At 41.4% G+C, this 27,634-nt stretch overlaps 1 protein-coding gene across 1 annotated transcript in view; it reads left to right on the top strand.

Annotated features, from left to right (window-relative positions):
- nos1 (nitric oxide synthase 1 (neuronal)) overlaps positions 1-27,541 on the top strand; it is a 76,391-nt gene extending 48,850 nt beyond the window's left edge. Inside the window, exons 22-29 of the mRNA XM_074669961.1 lie at positions 11,424-11,593; positions 14,538-14,748; positions 15,518-15,605; positions 17,851-17,972; positions 18,221-18,369; positions 18,731-18,925; positions 19,625-19,743; positions 22,321-27,541. Coding sequence (XP_074526062.1) covers positions 11,424-11,593; positions 14,538-14,748; positions 15,518-15,605; positions 17,851-17,972; positions 18,221-18,369; positions 18,731-18,925; positions 19,625-19,743; positions 22,321-22,336 — 1,070 coding nt within the window. The 3' untranslated portion in view covers positions 22,337-27,541. The remainder of the gene's footprint in view (positions 1-11,423; positions 11,594-14,537; positions 14,749-15,517; positions 15,606-17,850; positions 17,973-18,220; positions 18,370-18,730; positions 18,926-19,624; positions 19,744-22,320) is intronic.
- Positions 27,542-27,634: the final 93 nt, after the last annotated feature.

Here is a 27,634-nt window from a genome sequence, read left to right as displayed (position 1 = left end):
TGGGCTAGGAATGTCGTAGAGAGATGAAACCAACACCAAAACGTACGTGTCATCGAGACGCAAAAATCATACGCTGCTACCCTGGACCTATCTCCAACAGGAAGCGGGCTATTTCCCTCCCAAAATAAAAAAAAAAATTTTTTTTACCCTTTATTTAGAAATTATACCATCTGAAACCAAAAATGGTACATGCTTGAAAATACCATCACATGACAGATGAGACCCTGCTCTACAAAAGTTGTTCAGGAAGTTGTTATTTCAGGCCCGGTTTTCGAATGGCGAGCCCTCAAAGTCGCCGACCGCTTTTGGCCAATTTAGGATTTCTCCATGTTAGCAGATGAGGAGAACAGATTTCAGGTCAAAACACACATTCTACTAGTGCCGCATTTGGGCCTCTAGACAAAAAACTACAAGTCATAGAGCTTTAAAAATTACATGGTTGGATTCCTGACAAAATCCCCTACAACAACATGATATTTTTACACAGATTAAGCCAACATTGTGGCCTACAGGACAAGTAGTTCAGACATGTCTCTAAAATAAAAAAATCCATTTTGAGCACTTTTCCATCTGTCTTGTGACGCATTTGTGCTTCTAGAGAAAAAAGTAAAACTCGTACAGCTTTAAAAATGCCAAAAATGGATTCCTCACAAGCTCCTCTATCAGAGATGATATTTTTGACACAGATTGGGGTAAAATTGTGGACTCTGTGAGGATTTCTTAACATTAGATGCCTGATAAAAACTCCCTCCAGCCTGTAGTCACACTCGTGTCACGCTAATTAGAATTCCAAGCATGCAGGTGGTGATGTCATTCAGCATAGCAGAGGATACTTTGCCATGGTATCAACTGACTCCCTGACATCCCATAATATTCTCTCAGAGCCATAAGGCTCACTTCCAGCCTACACACACCAAAACAGCCCTAACTGGGGCTAGGCATGTCGTAGACAGATGAAACCAACGCCGAAATGTTCGTCTTATTCTGTTGGACACAATGGGGCCAATACCATGATAGTAGGGCCAAACCGGCAGGAGCCCGAGGACCCGTCTAACGCTGCTTGCAGCTTTAATTAGGGTCCTCGGCCTGAGCGGAGGGCACCTTCTAGCAGGGCTAGAAGGTGTCCTCCGCCGAAGGCGGAGGACACTATTGTTCCTGCTGCGTTTCTTTTTAGGGTCCTCGGCCTGAGCCAGGGCACCTTCTAGCAGGGCTAGAAGGTGCCCTCGGCCGAAGGCCGAGGGCACTATTGTTCCTGCTGCGTTTCTTTTTTCTTCTTCCCTCCTCCAGTGAATCGCTTATTAGAACCCCTAAACATGCTCAAAAACTCACCAAAATTGGCACGCATGTTCTATGCGCCCAAAATTTTCGTTTGATACCAAACATGACCTCCGACATCCCATAATAATCTCTCTAGAGCCAAAAAACCTCTAAAAACCACTCTTAAACACACAAAAATGGCTCTAGCTCGGTCCAGGAATGTCGTAGAGAGATGAAACCAACATCAAAACGTTCGTCTCATTGAGACGCACAAAAAATATGAATAATATGAATATGATAAAAAAAGAGGTATTTTCGCGTAGCTCCAACAGGAAGCCGGCAATTTGCCCGCCAAAATAAGAGTTTTCTGAAATTTAAGCCTCTCTACAAAATTTAACTTGTCAATAACCAAAAATGGTACCGGCATGAAAATTGGCTCACATGACAGACCAGACCCTGTTCTACAAAAGTTGTGGGGGAATTCGTTGTTTCGGGCCCTGTTTTCGAATGGCGAGCCCTCAAAGTCGCCGACCACGCAATGTTAACAGATGGGAGAGCAGCCCTCGCTGAGCAGTTGGGCCTCTAGACAAAAAAGTAAAAGTCGCACAGCTTTAAAAATGACATGGTTGGATTCCTCGCGGAATTTCATATAAGATATGTATATTTTGACACAGATTAGGTCCACATTCTGGCCTACAGGATGAGAAGTTTGTCATTTGGGAATCTCATCTGTGATGATGTCACACACTGATTAGGAGCTCCACACAGCTGGTCACATGACTCAGCAGAGGAAACAAAGACTCTCTCCTCCATTAAAGTGCTTATTAGACCCCCTCAACATGCTCAAAAACTCACCAAAATTGGCACACACATTTCAAGCATCAAACTCTTCAATATAATACCAAACATCCCATAATATTCCCTCTGTCCACATTCTGACACATTAAAACAGCCATAGCAGCCAGTAGGAATGTCCTAGAGAGATCAAACCAACATCAAAATGTTCATCTTATTGAGACGAACAAATTACTTGCTGACACCCTGACCTTTCCCAGACAGGAAGTTGGCTATTTCTCTTCAGCATAGCAGAGGATACGTTGCCATGGTATCAACTGACTCCCTGACATCCCATAATATTCTCTCAGAGCCACAAGGCTCACTTTCACCCTATGCACACCAAAACAGCCCTAACTGGGGCTAGGGTCCTCGGCCTGAGCAGAGGACACCTTCTAGCAAGAGCTAGAAGGTGTCCTCCGCCGAAGGCGGAGGACACTATTGTTTTTCGTCCGTTTCTTTTTTCTTATTATTCCCTCCTCCAGTGAATCGCTTATTAGAACCCCGAAACATATTCAAAAACTCACCAAAATTGGCACACAGGTTCTATGCGCCCAAAATTTTCGTTTAATACCAAACATGACCCCCGACATCCCATAATAAGCTCAATAGCGCCACCTAGGCACACGCTAAGGGCCCTAGCTCGGGCTAGGAATGTCGTAGAGAGATGAAACCAACACCAAAACGCTCGTGTCATTGAGACGCAAAAATCATACGCTGCTACCCTGGACCTATCTCCAACAGGAAGCCGGCTAAATCCCTCACAAAATTAAAAAAAAAATTTTTTAACCCTTTCTGCAAAAATTTTCTCCTCTGAAACCAAAAATGGTACAGGTTTGAGACTACCATCACATGACAGACTAGACCCTGCTCTCCAAAAGTTGTGAAGGAAGTTGTGGTTTCTGGCCCGGTTTTTGAATGGTGAGCCCTCAAAGTTGCCGACCGCTTTTGGCCGATTTAGGATTTCTCCATGTTAGCAGATGAGGAGGCTGGATTTCAGCTCAAAACACACATTCTACTAGTGTCGCATTTGGGCCTCTAGACAAAAAACTACAAGTCATAGAGCTTTAAAAATTACATGGTTGGATTCCTGACAAAATTGTCTACAACCATATGATATTTTTACACAGATTAAGCCAACATTGTGACCTACAGGACAAGTAGTTTGGACGTTTCTCATAAATAAAAAATCCATTTCCAGCACTCTTCCATCTGTCTTGTGACGCATTTGTGCTTCTAGAGAAAAAAGTAAAACTCGTACAGCTTTAAAAATGCCAAAAATGGATTCCTGACAAAAATTCCTATCAACATGATATTTTTGACACAGATGGGGTAAAATTGTTGACTCTGTGAGGATTTCTTTACATTAGATGGCTGATAAACTCCACCTCTTCACTCTGATCACACTAGTGTCACGCTAATTAGAATTCCAAGCATCCAGCTGGTGATGTCACTCAGCTTAGCAGAGGATACGTTGCCATGGTATCAACTGACTCCCTGACATCCCATAATATTCTCTCAGAGCCACAAGGCTCACTTCCACCTAGGCACAGCAAAACCGCCCTAACAGGGGCTCGGAATGTAGTAGAGAGATGAAACAAACGCCAAAATGTTCGTCTCATTTTGTTGGACACATTGGAGGGAAAACCGGCAGGAGCCCGAGGACCCGTCTAACGCTGCTTGCAGCTTTAATTAGGGTCCTCGGCCTACGGAAGAGGGCACTTTCTAGCAAGCTAGAAAGTGCCCTCGGCCGAAGGCCGAGGGCACTATTGTTCCTGCTGCGTTTCTTTCTTATTATTATTATTATTCCACACGCGCTTTGAACGCTTATTAGGTCCACTTAACATATTCAAAAACTCACCAAAATTGGCACACACATTGTGACTGCCAAAAAATTTGATAAAATAAAAAAAGTTAAACCCGACATCCCATAATAATCCATCTAGAGCCAAAAAACCTCGAAAATCCACTCAAAACCACACAAAAATGGCTCTAGCTCGGGCCAGGAATGTCCGAGAGAGATGAAACCAACACCAAAACGTTCGTCTCATTGAGACGCACAACTTCGGGGGTGGTCTCTTTTCGCGTATCTCGCACAGGAAGCCGGCAATTTGCCCGCCAAAATAAGAGATTTCGGCATTTTTAGCCTTGCTGCCAAAATTTTCTCCTCTGGAACCAAAAATGGTACAGGCATGAACATTGGCTCACATGACAGACCAGACCCTGTTCTACAAAAGTTGTGGAGAAAGTTGTTGTTTCTGGCCCGGTTTTCGAATGGCGAGCCCTCAAAGTCGCCGACCACGCAATGTTAACAGATGGGAGAGGAGCTTCGGTGAAGCAGTTGGGCCTCTACACAAAAAAGTAAAAGTCGCACAGCTTTAAAATTCACATGGTTGGATTCCTCACAAAATTTCATACAAGAGAGTTGTATTTTTACACAGATTAGGTCAACATTCTGGCCTAGTTTCTTCATTTAGGCAATTTCATCCTCCTGCACTTCTGTGATGATGTCACACACTGATTAGGAGCTCCTTACAGCTGGTCATGTGACTCAGCAGAGGAAACAATGACTCTCTCCTCCATTAAAGTGCTTATTAGACCCCCTGAACATGCTCAAAAACTCACCAAAATCGGCACACACATTTCAAGCATCAAACTCTTCAATATAATACCAAACATCCCATAATATTCCCTCTGTCCACATTCTGACACATTAAAACAGCCATAGCAGCCAGTAGGAATGTCCTAGAGGGATCAAACCAACGTCAAAATGTTCATCTCATTGAGACGAAAAAATTATATGCTGACAACCTGACCTTCCCCAGACAGGAAGTTGTGTATTTCTCTTCAAAGAAATATTTCCACACATTTTTTCCCATTCCTACATTTTTTGATTGCTTATAACACATCCAAGCATGCTCAGAAACTCACCAAAATTAGCACACACATTTTGAGCGCCCTAAATTCCCATATGATACTTAACATGACCCCCAATATCCCATAATATGCTCTACAGCGCCACCTAGGCACACTAAAACGGCCCTAACAGGGGCTAGGAATGTCCTACAAAGATGAAACCACCACCAAAATGTTAGTCGTATTCTGTTAGACACATTGGGGCCAATCCTGTGACAGTGGGGCAAAACCGGCATGAGCCCCGAGGACCCGTCTAACGCTGCTTGCAGCTTTAATTAGGGTCCTCGGCCTGAGCCAGGGCACCTTCTAGCAGGGCTAGAAGGTGCCCTCGGCCGAAGGCCGAGGGCACTATTGTTCCTGCTGTGTTTCTTTTTTTTTCTTATTATTCCACACGCTCCGAAAACGCAAATTAGACCTGCTTAACAAACTCAAAAACTCACCAAAATTGGCACACACCTCACAATTGCGAAAAATTGCGTAATGATACCAAACATGACCCCCAACATCCCATAATAAGCTCAATAGCGCCACCTAGGCACACGCTAAGGGCCCTAGCTCGGGCTAGGAATGTCGTAGAGAGATGAAACCAACACCAAAACGTTCGTGTCATCGAGACCCAAAAATCATACGCTGCTACCCTGGACCTATCTCCAACAGGAAGCCGGCAATTTGCCCGCCAAAATAAAAAAAAATTTTTTTTAAACCTTTCTGCAAAAATTTTCTCCTCTAAAACCAAAAATGGTACAGGTTTGAGACTACCATCACATGACAGACCAGACCCTGCTCTACAAAAGTTGTGGGGGAAGTTGTTGTTTCGGGCCCGGTTTTCGAATGGCGAGCCCTCAAAGTCGCCGACCGCTTTTGGCCAATTTAGGATTTCTCCATGTTAGCAGATGAGGAGAACAGATTTCAGGTCAAAACACTCACTACTAGTACTTCTACTAGTGCCGCATTTTGGCCTCTAGACAAAAAACTAAAAGTCATAGAGCTTTAAAAATTACATGGTTGGATTCCTGACAAAATTCCCTACAACCATATGATATTTTTACACAGATTAAGCAAACATTGTGGCCTACAGGACAAGTAGTTCAGACATGTCTCTAAAATAACAAAATCCATTTTGAGCACTTTTCCACCGATGTTGTGACACATAAGGGCTTCTAGAGAAAAAAGTATAACTCGTACAGCTTTAAAAATGCCAAAAATGGATTCCTCACAAGCTCTACTATCAAATATGATATTTTGACACAGATTGGGGTAAAATTGTGGACTCTGTGAGGATTTCTTTACATAAGATGCCTGATAAAAACTCCCTCCAGGCACTAGTCACACTAGTGTCACGCTAATTAGAATTCCAAGCATGCAGCAGGTGATGTCATTCAGCATAGCAGAGGATACGTTGCCATGGTATCAACTGACTCCCTGACATCCCATAATATTCTCTCAGAGCCATAAGGCTCACTTCCAGCCTACACACACCAAAACAGCCCTAACTGGGGCTAGGCATGTCGTAGAGAGATGAAACCAACGCCGAAATGTTCGTCTTATTTTGATGGACACATTGGAGGGAAAACCGGCAGGAGCCCGAGGACCCGTCTAATGCTGCTTGCAGCTTTAATTTCTTATTATTCCGCCCCGTCAACGAATGCTAATTTGACCCCCTAAACATGCTCAAAAACTCACCAAAATTGGCACGCACATCAGGATCGCGGAAAAATTCGAGAAAATACCAAACATGACCCCCTACATCCCATAATAAGCTCAACAGCGCCACCTAGGAACACGCTAACGGCCCTAGCTTGGGCTAGGAATGTCGTAGAGAGATGAAACCAACACCAAAACGTTCGTGTCAAAGAGACGCAAAAATCATACGCTGCTACCCTGGACCTATCTCCAACAGGAAGCGGGCTATTTCCCTCCCAAAATAAAAAAAAATTTTTTTTTACCCTTTATTTAGAAATTATACCATCTGAAACCAAAAATGGTACATGCTTGAAAATACCATCACATGACAGATGAGACCCTGCTCTACAAAAGTTGTTCAGGAAGTTGTTATTTCAGGCCCGGTTTTCGAATGGCGAGCCCTCAAAGTTGCTGACCGCTTTTGGCCAATTCAGGATTTCTCCATGTTAGCAGATGAGGAGAACAGATTTCAGGTCAAAACACACATTCTACTAGTGCCGCATTTGGGCCTCTAGACAAAAAACTACAAGTCATAGAGCTTTAAAAATTACATGGTTGGATTCCTGACAAAATCCCCTACAACAACATGATATTTTTACACAGATTAAGCCAACATTGTGACCTACAGGACAAGTAGTGCGGACGTTTCTCATAAATAAAAAATCCATTTCCAGCACTCTTCCATCTGTCTTGTGACGCATTTGTGCTTCTAGAGAAAAAAGTAAAACTCGTACAGCTTTAAAAATGCCAAAAATGGATTCCTGACAAAAATTCCTATCAACATGATATTTTTGACACAGATTGGGGTAAAATTGTTGACTCTGTGAGGATTTCTTTACATTAGATGGCTGATAAACTCCACCTCTTCACTCTGATCACACTAGTGTCACGCTAATTAGAATTCCAAGCATCCAGCTGGTGATGTCACTCAGCTTAGCAGAGGATACGTTGCCATGGTATCAACTGACTCCCTGACATCCCATAATATTCTCTCAGAGCCACAAGGCTCACTTCCACCTAGGCACAGCAAAACCGCCCTAACAGGGGCTCGGAATGTAGTAGAGAGATGAAACAAACGCCAAAATGTTCGTCTCATTTTGTTGGACACATTGGAGGGAAAACCGGCAGGAGCCCGAGGACCCGTCTAACGCTGCTTGCAGCTTTAATTTCTTATTATTTCTTATTATTCCCTCCTCCAGTGAATTGCTTATTAGAACCCCTAAACAAAGTCAAAAACTCACCAAAATTGGCACACAGGTTCTATGCGCCCAAAATTTTCGTTTAATACCAAACATGACCCCCGACATCCCATAATAAGCTCAATAGCGCCACCTAGGCACACGCTAAGGGCCCTAGCTCGGGCTAGGAATGTCGTAGAGAGATGAAACCAACACCAAAACGCTCGTGTCATCGAGACCCAAAAATCATACGCTGCTACCCTGGACCTATCTCCAACAGGAAGCCGGCAATTTGCCCGCCAAAATAAAAAAAAAATTTTTTTAAACCTTTCTGCAAAAATTTTCTCCTCTAAAACCAAAAATGGTACAGGTTTGAGACTACCATCACATGACAGACCAGACCCTGCTCTACAAAAGTTGTGGGGGAAGTTGTTGTTTCGGGCCCGGTTTTCGAATGGCGAGCCCTCAAAGTCGCCGACCGCTTTTGGCCAATTTAGGATTTCTCCATGTTAGCAGATGAGGAGAACAGATTTCAGGTCAAAACACTCACTACTAGTACTTCTACTAGTGCCGCATTTGGGCCTCTAGACAAAAAACTAAAAGTCATAGAGCTTTAAAAATTACATGGTTGGATTCCTGACAAAATTCCCTACAACCATATGATATTTTTACACAGATTAAGCCAACATTGTGGCCTACAGGACAAGTAGTTCAGACATGTCTCTAAAATAAAAAAATCCATTTTGAGCACTCTTTCACCGGTGTTGTGACACATTAGGGCTTCTAGAGAAAAAAGTATAACTCGTACAGCTTTGAAAATGCCAAAAATGGATTCCTGACAAAAATTCCTATCAACATGATATTTTTGACACAGATTGGGGTAAAATTGTGGACTCTGTGAGGATTTCTTTACATTAGATGGCTGATAAACTCCACCTCTTCACTCTGATCACACTAGTGTCACGCTAATTAGAATTCCAAGCATTCAGCTGGTGATGTCATTCAGCATAGCAGAGGATACGTTGCCATGGTATCAACTGACTCCCTGACATCCCATAATATTCTCTCAGAGCCACAAGGCTCACTTTCACCCTATGCACACCAAAACAGCCCTAACTGGGGCTAGGAATGTCGTAGACAGATGAAACAAACGCCGAAATGTTCGTCTTATTTTGTCGGACACATTGGAGGGAAAACCGGCAGGAGCCCGAGGACCCGTCTAACGCTGCTTGCAGCTTTAATTTCTTATTATTCCACCCGCCCCGAGAACGCAAATTAGACCCCCTAAACCTGCTCAAAAACTCACCAAAATTGGCACACACATCAGGATCGCGTGAAATTACGATTTGATACCAAACATGACCCCAAGACATCCCATAATATGCTCAATAGCGCCACCTAGGCACACTCTGAGGGCCCTAGCTCGGGCTAGGAATGTGGTAGAGAGATGAAACCAACACCAAAACGTTCGTATGATCGAGACGCAAAAATCATACGCTGATACCCTTGACCTATCTCCAACAGGAAGCCGGCAATTTCCCCCCAAAGTAAAATTCCCCACATTTTTTCACCCTTTCTGCCAAAATTTTCTCCTCTGAAACCAAAAATGGTACATGTTTGAAAATTGCCTCACATGACAGACCAGACCCTGCTCTCCAAAAGTTGTGAAGGAAATTGTTGTTTCGGGCCCGGTTTTCGAATGGCGAGCCCTCAAAGTCGCCGACCGCTTTTGGACGAATTTCGCCATTCTCCATGTTAGCAGATGAGGAGAACCGATTTCAGGTCAAAACACTCACTACTAGTACTTCTACTAGTGCCGCATTTGGGCCTCTAGACAAAAAACTAAAAGTCATAGAGCTTTAAAAATCACATGCTTGGATTCCTGACAAAATTCCCTACAACCATATGATATTTTTACACAGATTAAGCCAACATTGTGACCTACAGGACAAGTAGTTTGGACGTTTCTCATAAATAAAAAATCCATTTCCAGCACTCTTCCATCTGTCTTGTGACGCATTTGTGCTTCTAGAGAAAAAAGTAAAACTCGTACAGCTTTAAAAATGCCAAAAATGGATTCCTGACAAAAATTCCTATCAACATGATATTTTTGACACAGATTGGGGTAAAATTGTTGACTCTGTGAGGATTTCTTTACATTAGATGGCTGATAAACTCCACCTCTTCACTCTGATCATACTAGTGTCACGCTAATTAGAATTCCAAGCATCCAGCTGGTGATGTCATTCAGCTCAGCAGAGGATACGTTGCCATGGTATCAACTGACTCCCTGACATCCCATAATATTCTCTCAGAGCCACAAGGCTCACTTCCACCTATGCACAGCAAAATAGCCCTAACTGGGGCTAGGAATGTCCTAGAGAGATGAAACCACCACCAAAATGTTCGTCTTATTCTGTTGGACACAGTGGGGCCAATTCCATGATAGTGAGCAAAACCGGCATGAGCCCCGAGGACCCGTCTAACGCTGCTTGCAGCTTTAATTTTTTGTTTGTTTTTTTTGTTGGAGTCTAGTGCAGAACAACACACTGCAAAAAACTGATAGCTTATCAAGTGTTTTTGTCTTATTTTAAGAAAAAATTGTCTGGTTATACCTGATTTGAGCCACATTCAACAGGTCAGTCCAGAAAAACATCTTGTTTTAGGTTGTTTAAAGACAAAAATGAGGTCTGAATTGCTTGTAACAGGTTATTTTTCTCTTGTTCCATTGGCAGATTTTATTTTTACTTGTTACAAGCAATTAAGACCTAATTTTTGTCTTTAAATAACTTGAAATATGATAGTTTTCTGGACTGGTCAGATGAATGTGTCTTATATTAAGTCTAAAAAGACATTTTCTACAGAAAAAAAGACAAAAACACAAGACAAGATTATCAGCTTTGGATCAATTTTGGTTTTATACATTGTCTCTGTTTTGGTCCTTAACTTCTAGATCGGGGGTGGCCAACCAGTCAGAGACCAAGAGCCACAAAAATGGCCATGGTACTACAGAGAGCCACGGCACACACGTGGTCTCTCTCACACTTGAACAAAATGACATAAAATGAAAATCAGTACATTTCCAATTTCCATTTTTTTACAGTGTTTGTGTGTTTAAATTCATACTACAGAAGAGAAACTGAAACTTAAGTATCAACCTGTACACCCAAACACTGATCGACACTGAACCCAATGTTGGCATCAGTATACCAATATTTAGATTGATCGGCACACCACTACTCATAACTTTATAATGAATTTTTATGAATGGATCAAAGAGCCGCACACTGAAAGACAAGGAGCCACATGTGGCTCGCGAGCCGCAGGTTGGCCACCCCTGTTCTAGATTACTCCTCTTTTTATCACTTGAAGGCTTCGCTATGTCCACCACAAACTCAAAAAGTCTTTCCAGAGTTTGCTGCCCAGCAAGTTGAAAACTGTGCTTTTCCCCATGCTAATAGCTTCCTGTTGAGCCTGAAAACACAGCTGATAAGAGCTGGCATGTCTGGAAATTGTAGAAGAAAAACAATTATTGCACTTTGTCTTCCTCTGCAGGTGTTATCAGTAACTGGACAAATGAAACACGCATCCCGCCCTGCACCATCTACCAAGCCTTCCAGTACTTCCTGGACATCACCACCCCACCCAGCCCTGTGCTCCTGCAGCAGTTTGCTGCTCTGGCAACCAACGACAAACACAGAAAGAAACTCGAGATCCTCAGTAAGGTACAGTCACTCGTTTTTTCTTCCTGGTCTCAAACGTTGACCTTTAGAAATATTGAGCTGCGGAGGCTGCCTGGCTTGGTTCGTGACCGGGTATTTGCTGTGTAAGTGCATAGGATAATTGTGAAAATGAACTGTGCCACATCCAAGCCCAACGTATGAGGTCATTTCTTTACTCGTGATACCTTTGAAGGCAGTATTCTGGTAATAGCCAACATAAAGACAGTGTTTCTTACATCTGAAAGCCAATTTGATGCACTTTGCAATGAGGGGAGTATGAAGGGTAGGACAGAGCTGGCACCAAATCGAAGCCACCGATTGTTCCACCCAGGAGCCATCCCCCCCTTGTTGTGCCTCCCACAATTCACTCTCCATTTTTGTCAATGTGTGGAGAAGGCTTGCTAAGGCCAAGCAGTGAGTCATATGCCCAGACTTTGAATCACTGTCACTGAAGCAAAGGGTAAAAGTTGGAAGGCTTCTGAAGTGTACGTTGGAGTCAGCAACTGTCAAATCACCTGAGAAAGTGGTCCCTGCACTATGTGCAGCTGCAACAATGATGCAACAAAAAAACAATAGAAATGTGTCTAATTTTTTTAAAATAAAACAGTCAGAGGAAACAGTAACTTTATTCAGAAATACACATCTCCACACAATTGGGTCTGCAACATACAGCAGATTTAATCACTGCCATAAGGGCACATGTTTTACAAGAAAGTCAAAATTTCAGCTCATTGTCCTGTATTGTTGACATTTTAATTCATAAATTTGACTTTTATCTCATAATTCTAACTTAATTTTTTTAATTTCATTTATTTAAAAAGGATGGTCCCATTAAGATCAAAAACCTATTTTAAAGGGAGGCCTGGCTAAGACAGGCAGCAGCAAAAACACAAAGTTACAGACAGAAGGCAGAAAAAGAGACAAAGCACAGTCAACAAAACTCAAGATCATGGATTAAAATCACGTTAAATTGTTCAAACAGTGGAGCTAAAACACTGACATCTTATAGAAAAAGCCTCCATGTCTTTTATTTAAGATTAAAAAAAACACTTAAGGACATCAGCTCCTTGAGCTTTAAGTCTTTCTGCAACTGGTTCCAAGCTGTAGGTGTACTCAAAGAGTACTCGAGTACCCAAAGACCTTTTTCCCGATTTCTGTCCGTGTGTTGAGGATAGACACATATTTTTGACTAAGTATCTTATCATTCAGACTTATCTCATAATTTTGACTAATATCTGATGAGTTTAAATTGAGTATCTTATAATTTTTTCATAAAATAACACAGTACCTCGTAACTTTGACTCTTAATCTTGTAATTTTGACTTATCATAATATGACTGCATCTCATAATTCTGACTATAACCCAAAATTTTAACAATTTATCTTATTATTGACTCTTTCTTTCATAGTTTGATATTTATCTCACATTTTTAAACTTTTGACCCTAGAACATCCCTTGGCACCTTGTAATTCTGACACTTTCTCTCTTAAATTTGACGTTAATGTCATAGTTTTTACTTTTCACATGACTTTACCTTTTTTTTCTCATAACCTTGAACATTGTTACATAATTTTAACATTTTATTTCATAACTTATACCAAATATAGAATAGAATAGAATAGAATAGAATAGAATAGAATAGAATAGAATAGAATAGAAAATACTTAACTTATCTAGTGGGGAAATTCAGGAGGAGTCACAGCAGCAAACAAGAAATCAAAAGTAAGAAAGTGAATAGAAAGTGCAAAAAGGTCCATAAGAAAATAGATGCTGACAGCTTGTCCATCATTGTCCAGTCAGCCAGCCTCCACCTCCACAGGGTCCAGGACTGAGCTGACAGGTCTATGTCTTCTCACCTTGTGGGGAAACATCCGGTCTTGCACCAGTTAGCACTGACATGCTACAGGCTGCTAACAGCTAATTTTACATGTAAACAATGCAGCCATGGTTACATGTAAGATCTCCAGACAAACACAGGAGCAAAAATGGTGAAAAAATCACTGAAGACAAAACCAGTTTGGTGTCCTTGACCAACAAATGAACCGTACAAAGTAATAATCCACTCCAAATGCAAAGATGATGAAAAAGAGATTAAAAAAATTACAAGACAAGGACAAGGAAGAGAGAGCTGCTGCAACAGGCAGCCACAACCAACAGGGCGGCGTCTAGCAACTTCTATAAATATCTCACTTGTTAAACTTCTCTTAATTTTTTTCTTTTTTTATCACTTCATCATTTAGTTTTTAACTCATAATTTTCACTTCTTATCTCATAGTTGTTCTTACTATGTCACAGTTTTTACTTTGTAGCTCATAAGTGCCTCTTTTTTATCCCCGTCTCCCATTTTCTAAATGTTTTTTTGGCTTCCATTAAACAGGAATGGAAAAAAATATTTTTTGTTTTATTATTAGTCTCATGTTTCAAAAAGCCCAAACAAACATATTTTAAATGTAGTTACAATACTTCAAGGGACTAAACCACGTTTGAAAAGTCCTTTATCCCCTGCTGTGCATCAAGGTCAGAAACCGTCCTGTGAGTCCTTCTTACTGTTGAAATGTTGCTAATTGTTCGCGCTGTGCTTCAAGCTCTGCTGCTGGCTGCAAGTGGAGACCATGTCGGGTCTTTTAATGGGTTCTGTGTCACTTTTTAGCAGTCTGAGAACAAAGCATAAGTGTGGAAAACACATCAAAGATTTTTAGTGCTCTAAATTCATGGTGCTAAAATGTCAGCGACGACACAGAGAAACAGTTGGGCAGTGAATGGTGAATGACTCTGCAGCCTCATGCTCTTCAGTCAGGGATGTTTGCAGATCCACAAAAAGGAAACCAATCCTCTGTCCACCTTCAGTTCTTTTATTAAGGTTCCACTAATTTAAAACATGCTTCAACAAAGCAAATCAAATCCAATAACCTCTTTATTTCCTCTCGTCTTTCTCTTGTTTTCCAGGGCTTGCAGGAGTACGAGGAGTGGAAGTGGTACAACAATCCAACGCTGGTGGAGGTGATGGAGGAGTTCCCCTCCATCCAGATGCCCTCCACTCTGCTGCTCACCCAGCTGCCCCTGCTGCAGCCTCGCTACTACTCCATCAGCTCCTCCCCAGACCTGCACCCAGGGGAGATCCATCTCACCGTCGCTGTGGTCTCTTACCGAGCCAGAGGTGAGGACCTAGCTGCTCAGATGAGCTAACGTCTCTCTGAGGATTTAATGCTGTGTGGGCGTAGCTGCAGGGCAGCTCACTTGTAAATTGCTTGACATCTCAGCACCTGTGCTTTAAATCTGAAATTTGTGCTTATCAAAAATACATCATACATATTCTGTATGTACATTTCCCCTCAGCTCATTTTTATTTTTTTGGGATAAAAGGGAGTTTGCTGTGCTTTTTCAAGGTTGCTGCAAAGACTTAAATAGAAAAATGACTCAGCCACTTTAAAAGCAATGGATTGGGAGTCATCATGGACTGGCAGCCAGACCATGACTGTAAATACAAGAAACAGTTTAGGGACTCTCTGAATCTCCAAACAGGTTTTTGTTACAGATCTGGACACAAACGTAAACGTTGGAGAAAATAACTGCATGTTTGCCTTTCTTATAAATGCATTAGTGCAAAGTTAATTACCCTAATAGCTCCAACTGTGAATTATCCTCCATACACTTAACCTTTAAAGCAGTCTGCAAACATCCCCAGACGCCATCACTTCTTTTCTCTCCCACACATGTAACGTCCTACAGCAAACATGTTAGCGTGCTTGGAAAAGCCGGGACCGAATCCCTGTAATTTCCTCTTTAGAAAGAGAAGAACAGCTCTAGTCTTGGAAAGCATGTAAAGGCCACTCTTCTCCTGTTAGTTTGTGCACTCAGAGAGAGTGGGAGGCAGAGGTGAGGAAGAAAAAAAGCTAAAGTGCTTGCTTGGTAATAATGCTTTTCAGATGGAGGAGGACCCATCCACCATGGAGTGTGTTCATCATGGCTCAACAGGATAGAGAAGGGAGAGATGGTGCCGTGTTTTGTCAGAAGGTAAATGTTGCATGTTTTTTCAAAGGGTTTTACTGAATGTCAGGCTGCATTTAATAGAGTACGATGATCACCTCTTTCTTAAGACATTTACACAACAATGTTTAAGCCACGAACAAATCTGAATGCTAAGTAGGGCTAACATCAACTTGGGTGCTGAGCTCAGCGAAAAAACTGGAAACCCCCGTTTGAAAACTTGCAGGGTTCATCTGATGTTTTATATCTCATTCAACCAATACAAAAAAATCACCAAACAGCTATTTTACAAGCATTTACTGTCATTTCTAAACTACAAAAAAGTTATAAAGCTGGAGTAGGCAACTAATCTTAATATTCCCAACAGCAGGCAAATGACGGTTACTCCTCGAGCCGGTGCATTGGATAAAGACAACAAAGTCTAAATTTATCAGAAGAAAGTTCCTGCACACTGGCCAACTTTCAGAAAGAAAAAAAATATATTGAAACGTTTTGGTCATAGACCTTTTTCAAGCAAATGTTTCTTTTAAACCTTTTATGTGCAGAGAAGCGATTGGTTGGAGCCACACAGCCACTCCTATTTTAAACGGCTTCTTTTGGCAGCACAAACACCTGCTTGATAAAAGTCTACGACCAAACCGTCGCAATATTTTTTCTTTTTCTTTCTGGAAGTTAGCCAGTGTGTAGGAAATTTCTTCTCATTCAATGATGAGAAAACTTTCATACTTGCTTTCTTGTGTCACCAATTATTCACAGCTACCGTCTTATGCATTGCAAGATGAACCCAGCTACATGTAGCATGACAGTCGTGCAAATGACACAAAAAGGTTGATAGTTATCGATAACATTAGGGATGTTTTGATCTTTCTTGTTTTAAAGGTAATTCGAAAGGTAAGAAAACACTCATCATAGCTAAGCAAAAGATCAAAAGGTGTTTTTTTCATTAGAGGGTCCAGGAATTGGAATGGTTTCTTGTAAAAAAAAAAAAAAATTCCCGGACAGACTGGTTCCTGTAGCCCATTGTTTGTCTGCTTGGCTGCTCCATCATGTTGCCGGTAATACGCAGCCTTCCTATTTTTACCGGACGCGGAGCTGTGATGCATAAATTCAGCATAGGGAATAAGGAGCGCAACAGGAAGTCGTGACCAGAAAATACCTAAAAGCACCAAGTGACCTTCAAAATAAAGTAAACTGTTGAAATCAGTTTGTATTTAGCGTAACTACAATGGAGCCAGACCAGGAGGCAAGACGTTTGGGACAACCAAATCTGAATGAAGAGAGACTTATCAATGGAGTGGGAAGCACAGGGACTCCTCGGTTTGTAACTCCAGCTGGGGTTAGCTGAACATGCAGCCAAGTTGACAAAGGCAGACAACACACAACGGAACAGAGACCGACTGCAGACATATCTGGTGTATTTGAGGCGTAACCTGTAGAAATGAAAAAAGTAACTGCAACACACCACAAAACCAGTAGAGGGCAGTAAGACAACGACAAAAGCCATCCACCAAAAGTGGTATATGTAGGATAATCAGCTTGTACTGGTTTTGATGGTGTTTCATTGCACTACGGATGGATTTGTTGACGCCAGTCGAATGGTCATATGAGAGTTTCACTAACCCCAGCCTTCGTACAACTTCATCTCCGGATCTGTGCTTTGAGTATGTCTGGGTTGAAGAACAGTGTAGCTGTAGTAACTGGAGTTACAGCAGCACAAATGGCAGCACTCCAGCTTAGATGAAGCATGTGAGCTGCATTTCAGGCCAACAGAAACAAAACCATTAAACTGGCTCGTTATTCTGTTGCCAATTAGAGATACTAACACAATTCATTGATTAGTTGACTAAACGCACTCTCGGTTGTTACTCAGTTGTTTCTCAGTTCATTAAATCGTCATCTCTCCTTGCCTGACCTGGAAATTGTCTCCCCCCTACCATCATGACGGATCTACGAATTCATTACTTGCACCTCGAGTAGACGAGGATTGATGAGAGGAGGTTTCTGTAGGAGCCCCGAGCGAGGATGCATGGGTTAATCCTCCGGGGAAGTCTTTTGATCAAAGACGCGACATGATTGGTGCACGTGTAGCATGCTGCGCTCCTGCATCATTCTTTATTTATGTCTTTGCCTACACCAGCTTTAATTTCGTCTCCATTTAGCCTCAGAGGGAGCCTGAGGAGAAGATGTGTTTTCGTTAATGTACAGTGCTAGAGTAGCTATTTACAGTCTAATCACCTCATTCATGTTTTCTTAATCAACTGTATTGTTTCAGCGCACCGTCATTCCAGCTTCCCAAAGACAACCAAGCACCGTGCATCCTGGTGGGTCCAGGAACGGGAATCGCTCCGTTCAGAAGCTTCTGGCAGCAGAGACTATATGACCTTGAACACAAAGGTAGGGTTTCTCCTCACTTAGTCGAGGTGTATTCATTATTGCTTCACACAAAAACCTGCAGACTGAATCTGAAATATGAAGGCAGATTTTCAGAATACCCACGACAAGGTGTTAAATTTATTCATCCAGTTCCAATGCTGTCATATGCACCTCGGCGAAATAATGGAATTCAGAGCAAATCCCTGTCAGAGATTTTGGCTATCACTCCCACAATGCCATCCTGACGCCTCTCTGCCTGTCGCCTCCAGGAATGGAGTTGTGCCCCATGATCCTGGTGTTTGGCTGTCGGCAGTCTGAGATGGATCACATCTACAAGGAGGAGACCATCCAGGCCAAGAACAAAGAGGTGTTCAAGGAGCTGTACGCGGCCTACTCCAGAGAACCCGGCAAACCAAAGGTACGAGTGCTAAACTGTCCACAACTGTGGATGAGTCAGCCCGTCACAACTCTCTGTGGATTGCTGTGTGGGTTTGAAGTGAAATCAGAGTGAAGAAGAGGCTGTTTTGAAGAAATCTGTGGTTATACTCTAGAGGACGTTTGCTCAGTGCTTCTGTTCCAGGGTTTTTTGGGGTGTCACTTAGAAAATCGTTACTTATTCAGTCTCTTACAAGCCAAAACTGCTCAAGCCGCAGTTTGCAAATTCAGCTTCATTTGACATTATTACCTGTCCATCAGTTGTCACATTGTTCCCTTTCCCACTTCTCTCACAATTGACTCCTTCACACTCACACATCATTCCTCCTCTGCCTCTCTGTCAGAAATATGTACAGGATGTTCTGCGCGAGCAGCTGTCAGAGACGGTGTACCAGTGCCTGAGGGAGGAGGGGGGACACATCTACGTGTGCGGGGATGTTACAATGGCTGGGGATGTTCTCAAGACCGTCCAGCAAATCATCAAACAGCAGGGCAACATGACCCTGGAGGATGCTGGGTTCTTCATCAGCAAGCTGCGGGTAAAGGGACTCTACCTTCTGCTGACATCAAACATATGCAGTTGCTCTGCTTCCTCATGTTCAATCATTAGTTCATTATTTTAAGGTGCAAAAGGAGACAGTTACTGCCACAGTATTCCTCCTCTTCCCCAGCCTGTGTGATGTAAAATTAAATCTTTAAAACCCATTAAAACACTGGTGCTCCCATTTTACAAGTCCTCTTTAAATTACCGTAATTCTTCAACTACTTGGGCAAGTGAAAACATTCAAACAACTCCTTAAAGAAGAAAACACAAGCTTTGAGTGATATCCAGAGTATTACAGTACTGCATATAAATAAATGTAATTGATGCAAGCTGTTCTCATTACTGTAACTCTTCAACAAATTGGTCAACTCAAATAATTCAGACAGCTTGTTGAAGAAGAAAACACAAGCTTTCTGTGATATCCAGAGTATTACGGCACTGCATAAAAATCCACAACTTGTAATTGATGCAAGCTTTTCTCGTTACCGTAACTCTTCAACCATTAGGGCAAGAGATAAAACTCAAATGGTTCCTGAAAGAGGAGAAGATAAATTTTTGATCTCTGACCCTCTTAAGGCCAAAATAAAAAAAAGTCCAGGTGGCCTGTATGATACTTGGGTAATAAATCCAAAACAGTATCCACCTCACATTCCTTTCTTGTTCTCTCTCCTCTTTCATGCCCTTTTTTTTCCAGGATGAGAACCGCTACCATGAGGACATCTTTGGTGTCACCCTGCGCACCTACGAGGTCACTAACCGGCTTCGTTCAGAGTCCATCGCCTACATTGAAGAAAGCAAAAAGGACTCAGATGAGTAAGTGGTTTCCTTTTATTGTTATTTTTTGTTATTTTTATACAAAGAGATATCTGCGTAAGGTGTTACCTTTTACATTCAGAACCCTAAAGTTTTTTGTCACTGGCTGAGATAAACATCGACAGGTTTGGTAAAATAATCGCAGGTTCAGGTTTTGTTTACATAATCTAATTTCACAACAACAGCATGTCCAGGCAGATTAGAAAACTAAAGGTGGATGCTTCCACCAGATGTTACTGGCGCTGCACTGCAAACAAGTGATTTTATGTTATTTCAGCAGAAAATGTCTTTTTAGACCTAATACGAGCCACATTCACCTAATCAGACCAGAAAAATGTCTTGTTTCAAATTATTTAAAGACAAAAATTTGGTCTGAATTGCCTGGGACAATGGGACAAGAGAAAAATTAGTTGTGTTAAGACAGTATCCAAGCTTATCAGCTTGTTACTTGTTATACAATTCAGACTTTAAAGAAGACTTTTCTGGACTGATCAGTTGAATGTGGCTCATATTCAGTATAATTTGGCAATTTTTACTTAAAGTTAGAAAACAACACTTGATAAGATTTCAGTTTTTTTTGCGGTGTGCTTGGCACTGGGTGAGATAGGTGACAAGTCAGCGTATCCACTCACGCTGTATCCGCTCATAGCTGCATCCCAGCCCCGGCAAATTGGAGCTCTCTGAGCAGTAATGTATCAATTAACAAAAAGCAGATCAAGCAGGGTGGGAAGTCGTACAAGGAAACAACATTTGAACACCCATTGACTTCCAAAATAAAACGAAACCAAAATTTAGCTTGGGAACCTCCTGTTCTCCTGACTCCAGCTGTCTGGTGGTCATGCAATGAGGCTGAACATGCAGCCAGGGTTAAGGCTGGTGCTTATTACAGGATTCTCCAAAACTTCACACATTTAGAGAGCACACACTTGATGATAACAAAAAGACGGATCGCACAAGATTTCTTTCTCCTGATCTTACAGTGTGTGGTGTGCACTCCGAAGACACCACACACTAACAGATTCTTCAGCAGAGCTTCAGCTTCTTCACGCTCAATATTCCAAATCTCGCAAAAAAGTAAAATGTGACTTTGGTGTAAACAGACATGACGGATGTAAGGAGAAAGGCAAAGATGTTTGTTTTCGGACTCTAGAATTTCAAACAAAACTCAGAAAAGTAAAGGGAATATGGAAATGGTTGTGGAGATGGCGGGGATATGGGCTGTATGAATAAAAATGCGAGTTGTTGGTGGGTAAAGTCGTTTTAAGTAGTACAGATAAATTTCTTACTTCCTCTTCGGTCAGTCAGCTGAGTCAGCTTGCGTCTTGATTGGCTTTGCTCCGGTACACGAGACATTACACACTGCTCGGCTCTCCTCAGAGCGCCCAACAAACTACAGGATTTTTAGTCGCAAATATTAAACATGTTCATTATCTACGATCTCTGAATCAGAGGCCTTCTGAGTGGCTATGACCAGAAGAAATCACTCTTAACACACCCCGCACCACAGGAAAATCACACATGATGTCATCAGACAATCGGGCCTTTGCTGGCTTTGATTGTAAGAGGGAGATCGGGACAAAAATCAGCCTGAAAATCCTGTAGTGTGCTGTAGTAAGCTGATGAATGAGAGTCAACACACAACAGGGCATAGTCGGACTGGACATGCATCTGGTGCTGTTAAGACCTGTAAAAGCACAACCTAAATACATCAAATCAACAATATGAATTTAGAGCCATGTCACAGTTATGGAACCTGCTGCTGACTCAGTCATTAATGATCCAAAATTGTAAACAGCTTCTTATTCTTTAAATAAACCCAGAATTTAGTAAATATATTCCTTTCTTTATTTATATATCATCCTCTTTCTTCTCTCATTGGAGTGTTTCATTTGTTCTGCCTGGGTTCTGGGACGCAAAGTGATGTGTAGTATAAACACTAAATCCTGAACTCAATTCACTTTTCGGCACCACCCCTGAACTGTGTGGGACGCCAAATATCTCTGATGTGTTCATTCATCTTTTTTTGTTTCACTCCAGCTGTTAACTTGTGCTTCATAAAAAAAAACAAAACAGTTTCTGCTCAGCCCATTGAGATTTATCTCAGCCAGTGAGATTACAGCAGTAGCTTTATCTCATAGAGACGTTTGAATAAACCCAAATCCAATCTGCAACCTGTAGTTGTTGGCGTTGCTGATGTGTTATCAGCCCCACTTTCAGATGGAAGCAGAGTTTGTATCTATGGAAACCTGAGGGGCGAGCCTTTAAACTAACAGGATTAGAGCGAAAGCGAGTGGCTCTGTTCCATTTCTGTTGTTGTTTCCGCCGTTATTTGCGCATATTCAAGATGAAACACTTCATATAGCCTTGCCATGAGAGCAAAACAAGGACCCTACATCGCCAGTATAGCTCATTAAACACCAACATAGTGCATCACAGACGATGGCTCCTGTGTGGATTGTCACTTGAATTTCACATTTGGCCATCAAAGCCCCAGCCAGCTGGATGAGTAATGACTGTAACATGTCTATTTCTATGTTTTTCTCTCTTTCTGTCTGTCTGTCCTCTTCTCTTCTCCAGGGTTTTCTGTTCATAAGTCTAAGAATCGGAGCTGTCTGATGAAAACCGGTCTGGAAGACACAGCGATGCTGGTTAAAGAATACTGTGCCAATTTTTGTACTGTAAAAAATGGGTTACTTTCTTTTTTTTTTTTATACCAATTCAATGTTTCTGTTGGGCTCTGCAATTTTTGTCTGTAGCAAGTTGGAAATGTTCTGTTCTCAGAGACTTTGTTCTTTGCTTGTTGATGATACTTCCAAAAATGATAAATTGATCATTTTGATTCATGATGTGTGCACCTAGTGTAATGACCTGCCTCATTGTGAATGCATGACCAAGACAAGATATACTCGAGAAATATAATGTACTCTGTGTTATTGTTACAGTTAAAAGGCTTTATTGGGGTTTTATATTTACGAGGAAACGTGTGGCATTGATAACAAACTCGCAGATATTTCAGAGGAATAAGTCGAGTTCATGTTCCAAGGTCATGTTCTTTGCCATTGCAAGACTTCTGGAGTAGGTCAATCCAGTCTATATATGTTTTGAGGACTTGGAGATGGCTTATTACCATGTCCTTTTGGGGTCTTAAGGGGCTCCACCAGGAGGGGGGGGGGGTTAGGGTAGCTGCAAGTCAGTTCTCTGACAGGGTTGTCCCTTGTCATTGATTCTGTTTTTGGTCTTAGTGGACACAATCTCGAGGCACAGGGTCTCCAGTTAGGGGGCTTCAAAATGTCAGTTCTTCTGTTTGCAGATGATGTGGTTCTTTTGGCTTCTTCAGCGGGCATCTTGAAGTCTAAGGCCATGGTTTCACATGGAAACGGTGGATTGCAAGTCTTCGCCCCAAGTGAAGCAGTTTAAGTATTTTGGGGTCATGCTCTTGATCGTCATGGCCAAGAAAGAGCTGAGCTAGAAGACAAAGCTGCCAATTTACCACTTGGTCCATGTTTCGACTCTTACCTTTGGTCATGAGCCTCTAGCTCTGACTGGAAGAAGAAGTTTGTGCTAACAACCAGTTGAAATGATTCTTTCTAAGGCTGTCTGGGCTCAGCCTTAAAGGGGGGGTCAGGAGATTGGACAACCAGAGCGTAGAGTAGAGCGTAGTACAGAAGGATGTCTTCTGGATGCATCCCTTTGGAGGAAATGTCCAATTTGGGAGGACCCAGATCTTGGGTCTTTAAATGGATCTCCTGGGGGTTTCTCAGAGGGAGCAGGAAAGAGTTGTTGGGAAGAGGGACGTCTTGGTTGATATACTTGGACTTCTGCCCTTGCAAACTGACGCCAGATAAGAAAACTATTGGATGAGGACATGTTTCAAGAAAGAATCAGAGCTTTTTTTTGTAAGAGGTTGTTGTTTTGAGAAAAGTTAAAAAGGGTTATTTATTTGACAGATGTACAGGCATGCAGATAAAAAACAGATTTTTTTGTACACAATTTGGCGTGTTGACAGCTCACCCTGAATTATGAAAACAGCGACTCTGTCACAGCCTCAACACACACACTCACACACACACAACCTCACACATCATTCTCTAGCTCTGCATTGGCAAACCATCCAAATGCATCAGTCGCTGTGCCAGCTCTGTTTTTAGTGGCCTCTCCATTCTCTCACAGCATCGTAACGTTTTTCCCAGCTGGTGCCACTCAACCTACAGCAGCTGCATGGGAACATGCAGGGCAGCCATTAGCCCGTCTGTACATACCGAAATATCTCTGTTAAATATGTACTCATGGGACAGGGAAGATTGAATTTGATCATTATTGATGATTAATCATTTATAAATTCATTTTTGGTTGTTGTTTTTTACATAAAGCTTGTTCTTTCAGAGCTAGATGAGAATATTGACACCACAATAATGTTTGTTCAGGAAATATGAGCAAGATTCCCACTTCCATTTAGCTAGAATTTAGACTAAAAAAAACCCTAATGTTAGCATGTATGACCTTGAAATGGCAGATGCTTTTGTGTCAGGGACTGGTAAGACCTGCAGTTTAACTCAAGAGATGTAGTTGGAGAAACTAATCTGATATCTTTCTCTTAGGTTGCATTTCTTTCTGTGTGCTAGAAATGCTAGTTAGCTGTTTTATAAGCTAAGGCTAGCAGTTCATCAAAGCAAAGGCTTAAACTCCAGAAAATCTGGTTTACTTCTAAAGCTAATTAGCTAGTTAGCATAAAATAGCAAGAATGAGGATTTGTAGCATTTAGCTACCAGCCTGGTTGTCTGCACACAAAGATGGGGGCGCTACTCTAGTTGTACAAAACTGAAGACAAAATATCAATCAAGATATATAGGATTAATGAGCAGGAAATTGGCATCCCTCCCTTCCACTGACCAAAACTTAAAGCTAACTCTGATAAAAACAGTGTCCAATCATCTATTGGAATCAGTTTGCAATCGACGGTCTCAATTGAGTCTAGCTTTGTCTCCTAACTGATCCTCAACTGCTCTGCTAACCCAGAGTACAAAGCTCCAAAGCAGCCACTCTTATCAATCTGTATGTCTTTTTGTGGGATCAATTAATGAGTTAAAACTACTCCGCTAAAAAAAAAAAAAAAAAAAAAAAGGAAGAATTTGTTTGACCTGAGTAAGCATTTTAAAGTGTGACTAGTGTCTCATCTGATAGCATGAGGTGTTTTTCAACTAGAAGGCCCAGGAACTCTTAGTTCCTGGGCCCAAAAAATACATGTTTTCTGTGGTTGTTCACCTGAGTAGATTATCCAAATCAAGCCAGAGACATAAAGAAAAAAAAGACATTTGCAATTCACTGCCAGACCAGTAGATGGCAGTAACACAATGACAGAGGCTTATAAGCAACAAGAAAAGCCCTCGGAGCTCAGACCTCTGCCAAGCATTTTGTTTTTGTCCCGCAAAATATAAAATATAATAACATTTGAGTCCTACTTTAATGTTATACTCTCTTTTGGCAGACTGTCTGCTACAGTTTGGTGTTAGTTGCCTGACAGTTTACCTGACAGTGTTGAAAATTGTGATGACCCAGTACATATTTCATATTCTGGTTCTTAGTATCCAGAATATTGCCTGGATCTGGATCATACTTCTACATCTGTCAGAAATTATGGTGACCTCATCTTGTACTGTTTTGCAAAGCAATCTGACCATTTATTGTGGAGTTATATACAAATATGGTGAAAACAGCCCTATCTCACAATGATAAAGAATCCTTAGAAAAAATCCTAGATCCAGACGGTGATCCAGATCACCTCCAAAAGTTAATCACTTCTTGCTTGTCTCATTTTGAACATAAACTGAAAATTTCATCCAAATCTGTCTGTAAAATACTTATCTGATGAGGATATTTTGACACATATAAGAGTATATGTATATGGTAACTATTTTCAAGGATATTTATTACCCTAGAACTAAATTTGACCTATACGGAAGGGCTCGGTTTGTTTATGCTTGACTTTTGGGCACCCCATGCATCTTTTAGCGTAGCTTACAACAAGCCTCTTAGCTAATGCTACAAAAGCAAAACAAAACAAAAAAACCCCTAAAAACTACAATTTCTAAATTGTTGTAAGTTTTTCTGGGGTAAAGCTTGTTACTTAGTGTAAAATTTGGATGTGAAGTCTTTTTCCACTGTTTTCAGTGCTTTTTCAATATGCTTAGCTAAGCTAGGCTAACTAACTTCTGGGTTGAAAAGTCTTGTGTGAATATGATTGTGGTGTCAATTTACTCATCTTTCAGCATAAAAAGCAAACAAGTGAAGTTTCAAAAAACTCCTCAAAGCTGTAGTTTCTCTGCCAGAGCTGAAAATTCTTAGCGGAGCTTTTAGCATCAACAGCGTCAGCATCACGACTCCTCTGCCTCTTGCCTTAGCTTAACTCTCTGCCTCTGCCTGCACACAGCACATTCATTTTCTTTCATGTCTCTCTGCATGATTATGCACAACCCTGCAGCTCATGCGCCACCCTTTCACTGTGACCTGACACCTGCTCAGTAGCATCAGCATGCATGATGAGTGTGCGCGTTTGTGTGTCATTAAGTGTCTGCATGTCTATAAGAGTGGGTGTAACACACGCATGTGCTCAGGTGTACGTTTTTACATGAGTATTCTTGCTTCTCGTCCGTCACCTTACCTAACCGGTCCGATTTGAAAATAGCATGTTGCTCTATGAGTCACACAAGCCTGCAAATTTAATTTAACATCTTGTTTTGGTGACAGGAAACCTGCCCACATGGCTTTCATTTTGATCTCTGCAGTTTGGTTTTATTGTCGAAGTTTTTCATTCAGGTATAAAAGGCGATCACACTGCCGCTGTGGTCATTCGCTGCTTTCCAATGAGTCAGGGTTGTAATTTGAATTTATAGTGCAGGGGCCATGTTGTTTATCGATCTCACTCTGCAGTAACTTGATGCTTTTCTCGTCAGCTTCTCGGTCTTGTTTGTTTCCTCTCTTTGTCCTTCAAATTAAAGATAGCTGTCAGCATGATTAAAAAAAAAAAGTTTTGATGTGATCTTCAAACGTCCCTTAAAGCTGCCAATTTTGCTGATTTTTTTTTGTTTTATTTCCCTTCCTGTGTCGACTATTTTTACTGCTGGGATGAAATGAGTAACTCTCATTGTCCCCACTGTTGTTCATTCTATATGAATGTCTCCTCTGTATCTTTTTTTTTTTTAAGCAGATTTAGTTTAATTGGAATGAGAGCCGTCAAGAAAATGTCTGTGATGTAAAATGTGCAACAAAAACAATTCGTACAAGACATAGCTTCTATATATAGCTTCTATATATAAATATAAATATATATATTCAAAGAAAAAGTATGAAATATAAAGAGTACCACTCCGATCTTTTCTAAGAATGTATTTTGATTATGTAAATGAGCACTATGACTCTGCTTGGTTTAAAAAGAACAAAAAAAGGCATATTCTATGGTGTCTCTCATATCCTTTGGGTGTGGGTATGAAGCAGCAGCAGTAAATAAATGCATGGTGATCTTCTGTCTCCTGTTCATATTTAAAAAGCTCTGTCTATTTACCAGCACTGTGTCTCTCAGTCAAGACTGTATTCGTGAGGTTTTTTTGGCCTTTCTCACAGCGCTCGGAGTGATAAAAACCATTCCCGAGGGGTTCCTTTTCTTGTGTTTGCATATCGCTGCTGCTACAAACAACTCTGATCCAATCAGCCTCTGCTGTAATGACCTTTGTCGTGTTATTGATTGAGGATTTAATGCATCAACTGCAAGGACTTTGCATTTACTTACAAATAAAGAGAAACATTTACAGAATATGTCAACACATTTGCTTCATTTGTTTTTGTTGTTGAAAAGGTTTCTTCCTGCGGTGGGAGTTGTCACAGGGGAAATTGTTTT

This window comes from Halichoeres trimaculatus, unplaced genomic scaffold (genome assembly GCF_033239565.1).
Source record: "Halichoeres trimaculatus isolate MK-OKI-2021-1 unplaced genomic scaffold, fHalTri1.1 fHalTri1_scaffold_5, whole genome shotgun sequence".
In the NCBI taxonomy this organism is placed as follows: domain Eukaryota; kingdom Metazoa; phylum Chordata; class Actinopteri; order Labriformes; family Labridae; genus Halichoeres; species Halichoeres trimaculatus.
Note: the sequence above shows the minus strand (reverse complement) of the source record. Positions and strands in the feature narration are given on the sequence as shown.